We start from the raw sequence: 11,541 nt of genomic DNA, 5'->3' as shown, positions 1-11,541 counted from the left end.
GAGACCTCATCTCTACAATAAATCAAAAAATCAGCCGGGCGTGGTAGTGCATGCCTGTAATTCCAGCTACTTGGAAGGCTGAGGCAGAAGGATCGTCGAAACCCAGCAGGTCGAGGCTGCGGTGGCCGGGAGCGGCCACTGCACTCCAGTCTGGGCGACAGAGTGAGACTCCAACTCAAAACAACAACAACAACAACAACAACAACAACAACAAAACCATGTGGCATGTGCCTGTGGTCCAAGCTACTCAGGGGCTGAGGCAGAAGGATCACCAGAGCCCAGGAGGTTGAGGCTGCAGTGAGCCATGATCGTGTCACTGCACTCCAGCCTGGGTGACACAGACCCCAACTCAAAACACACATACAAAAACTAAATATTAAAAAATAAACAAGCCACACTCATACTTTTGAGCCATGTGAATATATTACTTATCTAAAACATTACAAAATAAACTTTACCAGGGCAGAATTTTTATATGCAGACATCTCCTCACGACCCAAAATAAGTCAGATAGCTTTGAGGTTTCTTCTTTTCCTAAGCTCTTCCATCCTGTGAGTATTCAGTGGATTGCTATAGTTCACAAATAATTAGTATAACAGATGTTTTCTTAGCAAATGTATGACCACGCATCGACTACTACTTGTTTCCTAATTTAGAGTGAACACAGAATTTACATTTGCTGTTTCTGGTCCTTCATTAATGTTCCAAGTCTTTATTCTGTGCTTCCTCTGTGTCAGGCACTGTTTTGTTCTGAACACTCTCTTCATCCTCCCAATGTCCTGTGAGGTAGGCACTAAGTTTATTCCCATTTGATAGACCAAGAAACTGATGCACAGAAAAGCCCAAGGTCAAATATCTACTAACAGTAGGTTCAGGCTCCTGAGTTTGTGCTCTTTACCACCTATGTCACCTCTAGTGTTCCTAGGATATATTAAAGAAAAGCAAAACACCAACTATGTTCAAGCGCCAAGCATAAAGCATGACATATAGTAGGTAAATGAGAAATATTTGTTCAAATCACAATTTAATCTGAATAGAATATGTGTATGTATTTTTTTAACATATTTTTTATTTTAAAGTTGTGGGATACAGTTAAGGGTTAGGTGTATGTATGTTTTAAAAACGCTACAGTTATCTTTGCATTTCATTCTTAAATCTGTATTTCATGATTAGCTATTTCAAACAGTTAGATATTAACAGCTCTTACCTCTTTGGATACAGGGGAATAAAAACATCATCTTCTACTGCCTTCTTCATTCTTGAAACAATAGATTTAAGTAAATCCTATTATTAAAGGATTTGAAAAGCATCAGTGATCAGTAGTTTGGGGTTATGGTGAACAATGGTGTTATACAAGTTCTTAACATGTCTTTTAGTATGGATGGGCATACATTTCTAATGGACATATACATAGAAATTGAACTGATTAGAATACAGCTCATGTCCTTATGTTCAACTATTTACAAAAAAACCAAACTGTTTTCTAGAATAGCTGTTATCCCTGTTATAGTCCCCACTGTGGTGTTAAAAAAAAAAAAAAGAAATCCTATTTCCCTACATACTTACTAAAATTTGGTGGTGGTTTTTTTTTTTGGTCTTTTAATGTTTGCAATTCTGGTGGTTAGGCAGTCACACCACATTGTGTTTTCATTACTCTATTGAGTAATGTAATGTTGGGCATCTTCTCATATTTTCACTTGCCATTTGGCAAGCCTTATTGCAAAGCACCTGATTAAGCTGCTTGTTTTCATTTCTATTTTTTTATACTAGGTTCTTTTTATTATTGATCTGTAGAAGCCTTTCGTATAGTCCAGCTGTGGATCCTCTGTTGGTTTGTTTGTGTCCTTTGATGCAGCAAATTCATTTTGTTTATATATTAAAAATTGGAAACAAAATATTCCATCATAGGGAATTTTAAGGACATTAATGTTATATCCATCCATTGAATGGAAACGTGAATTAGCTAAAGTAATGTTAAACAGAAGAAGTAAAATACTAACTTATATGTCTAGTGGGATTATAACTTTGAAACAAAAGGCTGAATGAAAATATACTACAATGGTATCAGTCCTTGTACTAGGATGAAAAGAAACTGGTAATTTAAAATCTTTCTCTCATGTATTATTTTTCTATAATGATATATATATATTTTTGAGTCAGGGTCTCACTCTGTTGCCCAGTCATGAATGCAGTGTCATGATCATGGCTCACTGCAGCCTCAAACTCCCGGGCTGGAGTGATCCTCCCACCTCAGCCTCCTAAGTACCTAGGACTACAGGTGCACATCACCATACCTGGTTACTTTTTAAACAATTTTTTTTTGTATAGATGATGTCTGGCTATGTTGCTTAGGCTGGTTTCAAACTCCTGGGCACAAACAATCCTCCTACTTCAGCCTTCCAAAGTGCTGGGATTACAGTTCATGTCTGAACTAGTATACCCAACCTCTATAATGATATTCTTTAAAAAGGATCTATATTTGAAAAATGAAAATGGCATACTACACACTAAAGCCAGTTATTTTTAAAGTAAATGACCATATGTAGCACAAATTAAGCTGTCACATACCCTATGCTAACTACTCATAAATGTGTTATTCAACCAAATATATTTTTTCATAAAAAGCACACTGAACTGAAGTCCTATCTCTCTTTCCACTTCATTATCTGTAACATATTCCAAGTCCTCATATATAAATATTTAATTAACATTAGTGACAAAAATTCAATTTTATTTTACTCTATTTCTTAAACATTTTGAATTCTGTTAAAAGAAAAAAGATAATTTTCTAGATAGTATCTCCACAAAATAGTGTCTGAGCTTATATAAATCATTAAGTTAGGTATTTGTGTTAGAGAAAAAAGCTATGCTTTAATTTTTTTCATTTAATTTTAATGATTTTGAATAGCAACTTTGACACATACTTCCATATTTCTTTAAATTTTGTTTCTTAAAATAGTTGTTGAAAATGCTATTAAAGGACATTATCGAGCCAAATTAAAAAAGTGGAATATGGTTGGTAGATTATATGTTGTTAAATTTACTAAAATTGCTAACTATACTATGGCCATGTAAATATGAACCTTACTCTCAAAGTATTCAGGAGAAAAATATCATGTGTACATATGGGGGGGCAAAAAATACATACACATTTTAAGTATGATGTTCACTCAAAAGGTGGCATTAATCAAATGAATGCTAGTGACACATTCAACTGGTAGGTCAAAGAAAATGGTGGAAGCACAGTTGAGTGAATGTCATACTACACATTGCTACCGTAATTTAATTCAGCTTCGAAAGTAATAGATAGATAACATCTCTTAAAATGTGTATTCATTTTTTTGGCATCCCTGTATATAAAATAGGGAAACAAAAGATAAAGCAAATGGGGCAAAGTACTAATGATAAGTGAATATAGCTTTACTACTTTTTTTTTTGAGTTGGAGTCTCACTCTGTCACCCAGGCTGGAGTGCAGTGGTACACTCACGGCCACTACAGCCTTTGACTTGCTGGGCTTATCCTTCTGCCTCAGCCTTCCAAGTAGCTGAAACTATAGGCATGTGCCACCAGGCCCAGCTAATTTTTAAAAATTTATTGTAGAGATGAGGTCTCGCCAAGTTGCCCAGGCTGGTCTCAAACCTGTGGGCTCCAGCAATCCTCTCAACTCAGTTTCCCAAAGTGCTGGGATTATAGGCGTGAGTTACCATGCCCGGTTCAGGTATACTACTTTTAATCATGTAACTTTTCTGTAAGTTTGAAACTACTTCTAAATACACTTTTTAAAACAAAGCATGGATTCACGTATTTTAAAACTGTAAGTTCATTAACTTTTCTAAGTATTAAAATAACATTGTTTATTTGGTCAAAAAAATAAAGTTTTTTTTCTTTTTCAGAGTTGGAGTCTCACTCTGTCACCCTAGCCTTGACCTGCTGGGCTCAGGCAATCCTTCTGCCTCAGCATTCCAAGAACTGGAATTACAGGTGTACGCCCACATACCCTGCTAATTTTTTAATTTACTGTAGAGATGAGGTCTTGCTATGTTGCCCAGGCTGGTCTTGAACCCCCAGGCTCAGGCAATCCTCTAGCCTCTGCCTCCCAAAGTGCTTGGATTAAAGGAGTGAGCCACTGCGCGTGGCTCTCCAAGCAGTTTTAACAAGCATTCTGACCCACACATTCAGACTCACACACGTGCACACAAGACTTTTATATAAATATTTATTGTGTGTTGTGCACATACAACAAATCTGTATTTATATACTTTAAAACAGCTTTAAAGAAGCACTTATATATGCTAGCTGGTGGTTTTTATGCTTCTCTATATATTTATGGAAGTAAATTCCAAGGTGGCTTGGACAGATGCTGGAGTGGCAGGGAAGAATGAGGGAAGGTGCTTGGTATACTGAAGCAGTGTCGCGCGCGCGTGTGTATTGGTATTTGAAATAGGTTTTGTTCATTAAAAACAAAAGTTTGAAAACCAAAATCTATCTAAACACTCAACTGATACTTTGATTCATTTTACAACCTTACTATTTATGCCTAAAAAATTTTACTGATAGGGAATCACCATCACCTGAGACTGCACATAACTTTGGACAGCTTTAGACAATTAATGATGTTCATAATATGGTATGATATGCCTCCTTGCTTTTCAACCACCTTGGTCATTCCACTCTGGGTGCTTTTCTGTTTGTCAATCTCTCAATTTCCTAAAGCTCAAACATTGACTCATATAACTGCATGAGTATACAACAATCTCAACAACAAAATGATATAAAACAAAAGATAGGAAGTCTCCAACATACAAACGAGTTCCGTTCTGAGACCATTTTTAAAGTCCAATTTGTTTTAAGTCCAACAAAGTTAGCCTAGGTACCCAACTAACACAATCGGTAATATAGTACTACTATATTTGTTTAATGGGATATAGGAACACTTAGTGAAGAGAAATAATACATAAAAAAAGCAAATGTGCATTGTTAAAGTTTGTAACTTGAAGGTTTGTATGTAGGGGACTTACTGTAACACAATGAAAGATTCATCAGACTTTCAGCAAGGCTTCTGCAAAAAGTTTCTCAGTATATCTTATGTTTAGTAAACGAAATTCTAGATTATTTTAGATGAAGATCTGTCCTTTTGAACACTGAATCCTTAAAGAGATTAGTACTTTTAACTTTGGCAGCTTAAAATAACAGTTAATATAGTACATATTAACTTAATTTTGAAACTTGTTAAGGCAAAGTCACAATGCCACTAGATTTTGGTCAAAAGAAGAAAAGTAATAAGCTTTTTGTTTTTTTTTTTTTTTAGAAGAAATGAATGAATAAAAGCACTTATGCCTGTCATCTCTGCAGGGTCAATGTATATTCACAGTCCTGAAACATAGCTATCTGGATCATGAGAATACAAATCAGATCACTGAACAGAGGAAAATAAGCTAATAAGAATGAAATAGTAATCTGGGTCTTACTGCATATATGTGTATATTTTAATTAATAATGTTACCATTCCTATTATAGTGTTCAAGGTATATCATATCCTTTAATCTTATTATTAGAAAGAGGAAAAATGATCAATCCTAGTTTCTATAAATCAAAAATAAATACAAGGGGGGACCCAAAAAACCCTGGAATTTATTTATTAAAAAAGTGTATTTATTCTTACATATTTAAACTTAAGTCGCCTTCAAAGTACTCTCTATTTGATGCTTTCTCCTATTGAGACACTTTTTGCACTGCACAAAACAGGTTTTAAACTCTAGCTTATCAATTTGGATGCCTTTTAGTGCTTCTGTCGTTTTTTGTTTCACCTCTTCCACATTGGCAAAACACTTCCCTTTGAGGACTTTTTTCATCCGGGGAAACAAAAGAAAGAGTTGCTTGGGGCGAAATCAGGTAAAAAAGGGAGCAGGGCATGGGGCCATGGCATTTTTGGTCAAAAACTGCTGAACACTCGGTGTGATATGAGCAGATGTGCTCATAAATCATCCATCATGAAATGGGCAAACCTATTCAAAGAATCTCCAAAAAAAATTCAGCAAAGCCAAATGCAGTCTCTCATAACATTGCTAGCTGGTACACTGAGGCTGATGGGTTCCCAGAACACTCACCGAGCAAAGAAAGCCTGTACTACAAGGGGCCTCCAAAAAATAATTTTTAGCCCTCCAAAAAATAATTCCAGCTGTTTTTGGGCCTGCCCTTGTATATTTCCCCCCAATACTTTCCTGATTATTACTTCTATAAACAAAAATTTGTAATAAAATTATATTGATTTACAAATAAATCAAGGAATTAGGAACTCTAGAATTTATTACCTGTTTGCTTTTACTGATTTCATTTTCACAAGTGGAATGTACTTCAAGAATCATTCTGCAGTGTGTCATTAAACTTGTTGTCTGTGAGGTTGACAAGGGATCCCAAATGAATTCCACAATGTCTGAAACAAATATTTCAGTGATACAGAATTTATTTACTAGATTGCTTTGCTTCTCACATACAAGTAAGCAAAGCCTTTAGCAAAGACTACTTCTCTCCCTATTTCGTTTAAAATCCATGGTCAATCAATACTATTACAGATGTGTACACATTCTGAATTTCCCTGTTCTTCTCGGGCTTTGTTGAAATCCTCTGGCTAAATTACAACTCTAGTTAAATCTACCTTGTCACTAAGGCTGTGCCTGCAACCATGCAACTAAAATGAAGCTGAAAAAAATCACATTAAATTTATCACCATAAAACTCAAGTGAGCCTGCAATGCTGCTCAGCAATCATATTCTCTTTCTCTATTCTATTCACTCTCCCCGGGCTAGATGATTATTTCATACCTTCTCTCTCCTTCTTGCTCTTACTTTCAGTCGATGGACTTTATTTCTTACTTTTTCTATCTTGCTCATTTTCTTTCAGTTTATTACTTCCTAATTTGATGAGAAAATAGAAGCTGTATAAATAGCAGCTTCACAAACTCCTACCAAGCATCTACACACCCACCTGCATCTGTGCACATATGCTCTAACTTGTCTCCTATTCCTATGGATGAAGCATCCACATTCCCAGTTAAGGACAATTCTTTATTTGTGCATGAGATCCCACCCCCTTTGGCTTACTCAAAGATTCTGCTCCTGGAATTCTGTTCTTTCACTTTGGTATTGGCATCACTTCTACTAGATTGTTTTCATCAGCCAACAATTATTTCTCTTGTATTAAAAATAACCCCCCTCTAAGCAACACTTCCTCCTCTAGTACTATTCCTTTCCCTTCCTATTTTTGAAGATGCTATCTAAACTTAAACCTCCAACTTCTCTCTTTCCATTTGTTCTTGAATTCCCTTCAATTAGGCCTTATCTCTCACCATTATAACTGGATTATTATTAAGCCATAGATAACATTCACACAGCCAACTCAATTGTTGAGTCTAAACCTCACATGACTTATCACCAACACTTCCAAGTTGATATACTTCTTAGAAACACTTTCTTTACTTGGCTTCCAGGATGCTACCCACACTCCTTGTTTCCTGCCTGTGGCCTACCTCTCTGGTCTTTTTTGCTGACTGTTGGTCACCTTTTTGACTCATAAATGCTCAGATTCAGGTTACTTTGCTTTTCTTTCCTATTAACATTCCCTCACTTAGTATTTAAAGTCAGTTTCATGGCTTTAAATGCCATCGATATACTGATATTAATATATTCCAAATTCATACCCCGTAAGTAGACCTCCCCTTTTGAGACTCATGTATTCAACAATCTACTTGGTGTTTCCACTTAGATTACCAGCATCTCAAACGCAACATGTCCCAAACTAAGCTGCTGATACACCTCCCCACTTTAAGCTGACTTCTCTCAGATTTTTTCATTTCAGAAAATGGCAACTCTGTCTTTCCAGCTGCTCAGGCCAAAATCCATGGAATCATTCTTGATTCTTTTTCTCTCTCGCTCCAAACCAACGCATCAGCAAATTCTGCTAGTGCTACCTTTGAAATACACGTGGACTTAATCACTATAGGAATTCAGTCAGTATTAATGTCTCATAAAGTCACTTATTTGTGAGACTGCTTAATTTAAGTATTTGAGTTTTTCAGAAGAGTACTTAAATGAAGCACATGTATTCTAGTAACTAGTAGAGCTAGTTAAAAGAAGCAACATTCTAATACACCCCACAAATGTAAGTTTCTTTGGAAAAAAAAAACTTTAAAGTCTAATCAAGTTGGCTGAGAAGCCATAAAAAGCTGACTGTTTCATCTTTTGATATAGGGGTCTGCAATCATTTCTTTCAAAATTTTTTTCTCAGAGACATGGAGAAAGAGATCTTTATCAAGTATATTTTCAGGTAAAACAAGATACTTCAGACTAAGTTAGGGGAAAGAAAAAGATAAATGTAGTATGGATGGAAGTGTGCTACTAACAAACAACTGAAGTATCACAAAAGCTGCAGTAATACGAAAAATACTAAAGGCTCAGAGTATCAGCAGTTTGGTAACTAACCACTTGCACAAACAAGCATGTTTCCATCAGCTTAAATTTGACATCCATATACATTTCATTTTGTTCAAAACCTTTTGAAAATAAAACTGTGAATATAATAGAAATTATACTCTGTCAAAAAATATTTGTTTGTTTTTTAAAATCAGAATTACAAAGCAATACCTGTAAGTCGGGGAATAACTGTTTTGTTGATGACAGCAGACAAGATTTTTCTGTCTGAATTATCTTCTTTTTTTGAATCTTCCACACTGCTATCCAAAAATTCTTCTATAGATGTGAACCATGGCATCTGTTTTAAACCTATGGAATCCAACTTAAAAAGGAAAATTATAAAATGTATAAATAAATTCTTAAACACTAGTGTTTTTAAAATACTTAACTTCTTCAGTAATCACCAGAGCTTTTCTAAGCATCACAAAATATTAATTCCACATCTTAACATCTATAGATCTATAGATGCAGCATGAGACCACTGAGCTTCAGCAGAACAACATGACTGAGATATGGTATCTAAACAATGCAACAAGAAGTTGCATTTCATGTACTCATTCACACAACCAACATTCAACAACTACCTACTGTGTGCCAGAGCCTGTAGACTACCGCAGAGCAAGTACTCTGACAAGAACAAGATAGGCATTTGTTAAGTATTTGAGATTGCCAAGAAATCTGCTTATAAAAATGTATCCACTTCAAATAGCTTACTTCTGGTTCTTTCAATTCTCATAAGCATACAAATGTATGTAGTTTAGCTAAAGGTTCTTGTGCATAGTAGGCAGATGTCGAGTTCATATTTCTTAATTTAGGATCTAAACATCTGTTTAATTTCTAGCTCTTGAACAAGTATTTCTGCCTTTATACCCTTATGAAACACCTTTCCCTTTCTGTCTCCTATTTGTCCCATATATTCTTCAAAGCCGTGCTTAAATTCCTCCTCCTGAATGCAACCTTAACCAACTTTTCCCAATACTCCATCTCCAACTTCAGAACTCATGGAACAAGACTTGTGTCTATTTCCCCAAACCCAATACTATGTTACATTGGGGATATGTTACATTGGGGGAGTGGAGGTTTTAAATGTAATATACAAGAAGTTAAAAATAATGTGCTTGCTTTACTGATGGTTAGTGCCGCTCAGTCTTAAAAATCAAGTGAAAGCCAAGAAAAGAACATAGGTTAAAGTACGCATTTTTAGACTATCATTCCAAAGTGCTAAATTTCAACTCTAACTCCAGGGGTAAGATATTAATAGCTAACCTGATAGCGGGGGAATTTAAGTAACTAATGAGATCAGGCTAATTTTTCACATTTTAAGCATAAATACCTTAAGAGGATTCCAATCAATCAACTGAACTCGTATTAAGGGATTTAAAAGTTTCGGTATACACAAACTAATAAAAGCATCATAGTAGGAGTCAGGAAACTTTTCTCGCCATTGCTGAAATTTCAACAAAATATTCTGGATGCTACAAAAATCATCATGCACATCTTCAAAAACTTTCTTCTGATCCTGTAAAATATCACCTGTAAATAACATGAGTCTCTTTATGTTATATGCACCTTAAGTTTGTGAACTTTAAGTCTGCTTCCTTATAAACACAGTCATATATGACTGTAATCAATTGAACTGAAAGCTATCTTTTGATATTAACATATAAACTCATTTTTATTAAAAAAATCATTTTAGCAACAAAGTAATAATAGCAACAACTACCATTTACTGAGCCCCTGCTGTATGCCAGTACCTTACAAATACATTAATCTCATTTCATCACAGTTATCTTCCTCACAAGATATATACATAGCTTACTTATTTACAAACAGAAAAACCCCATATTTAGGAAGGACAAAGAATTTGCCTAAAATCATACAGAAGAGTTCAAGTCTAACTCTAAAGCCCAGAATCTTTCAACTACACACATCTTACTTTTTCATAATGCTAAAAAGTTTTAATAAATTCAGTTGTTTTAAATTAAAAATTATAATAAAGGAAATGTGTGTGGTAGAGAAATGAAATCAAATGTTCATCTGTAACAGGAGAAAAGCTGAGAGAAAAAACTATAAAGACACAAGAATACTCACATACTCTTCCTTCATTATATTCCTTTTTTTCAAAGGTAGGAAAGAGTTTTAAAGGGGAAAAAAGTTTTCCGATTTTCTTGAATTTTACTATCTGTTTTATATAGCTTATGTATTTAAGGGCAACCATAGCAAAGTATTCCCCACCATTTCAGTACTTCAAACCAAGACATATCAAAAACTTGGTAACTAACCTTGGCTTTTTTGGAAGTCAGTCATTTCTGCTGAGGACAGTTCATCATCACTAGATGTCCCTTCCTGATGGCTGCAATTCCCAGAAAGTGACCTTGCTTGTCTTCTTTGTGTCCTATATTTTGCAAAAAAACGAAAATAAATGAAAATGCAAATAGTTCTTGCTGAAAATAAATGCTTTAAAAACTTATTTAGTAATTTTATAATTTATCTAACATGGCCAGAAAAACACCACATAATAGCATATAATTTTGTTAACATTTTTGACATTTTCAGTTTCATTAGTTTGAATTGGTGGTTTTCTCTTTGTTTTTCATAAGACATTCAAAGTTAGGACATTCCCATGGGCTAACCCGATTCTGTAGAGGGGGTAACAATATAATATTACTATAAGACTGGCTTCTAGTAACCAGCAATTCCCAGCCTTAAAACGTCATTTTAACCTATTCCTATTAGCTGATCAGACACACCTGGGTAGCTTTAAAGCCGCTGAGGACTGCTTCACTAAATTTTGGTTTTACATTATTCTCATAAATTAATACTGCATGTCAGGTATAGTTAGTTATATCACTTGGTTAATTATATTTAAGTAGTGAAAAGTACTTGCTCAAGGTACTTGCTTTTAAGTCTTCACTTTATATAACTACCTTCGAGATTCAATCTCTTTTAAAATCCATTGAGTTTTTTCATCTACAGTCAAGCTTCCATTTGTTGATGTCTCATCTTTGCCTGTTAAAAAAATAAAACTGATTTTTGTACTGCAAATTCTTTTTTTTTTTTTTTTTTTAGAAA

At 34.8% G+C, this 11,541-nt stretch overlaps 1 protein-coding gene across 1 annotated transcript in view; it reads right to left on the bottom strand.

Moving 5' to 3' along the window:
* Positions 1–11,541, bottom strand: part of GCFC2 (GC-rich sequence DNA-binding factor 2) — a 52,796-nt gene that overhangs the window by 6,959 nt on the left and 34,296 nt on the right. The window contains exons 8-13 of the mRNA XM_021710085.1: positions 11,397–11,478; positions 10,752–10,864; positions 9,803–10,002; positions 8,641–8,791; positions 6,313–6,434; positions 1,208–1,284 (exon numbers count right to left, since the gene is read on the bottom strand). Coding sequence (XP_021565760.1) covers positions 1,208–1,284; positions 6,313–6,434; positions 8,641–8,791; positions 9,803–10,002; positions 10,752–10,864; positions 11,397–11,478 — 745 coding nt within the window. The remainder of the gene's footprint in view (positions 1–1,207; positions 1,285–6,312; positions 6,435–8,640; positions 8,792–9,802; positions 10,003–10,751; positions 10,865–11,396; positions 11,479–11,541) is intronic.

This window comes from Carlito syrichta, unplaced genomic scaffold, assembly GCF_000164805.1.
Source record: "Carlito syrichta isolate Samal-C Ts95f unplaced genomic scaffold, Tarsius_syrichta-2.0.1 Scaffold288030, whole genome shotgun sequence".
Lineage (NCBI taxonomy): Eukaryota > Metazoa > Chordata > Mammalia > Primates > Tarsiidae > Carlito > Carlito syrichta.
The sequence above is the reverse complement of the archived record's forward strand: the minus strand, read 5'-3'. Positions and strand labels throughout refer to the sequence as shown.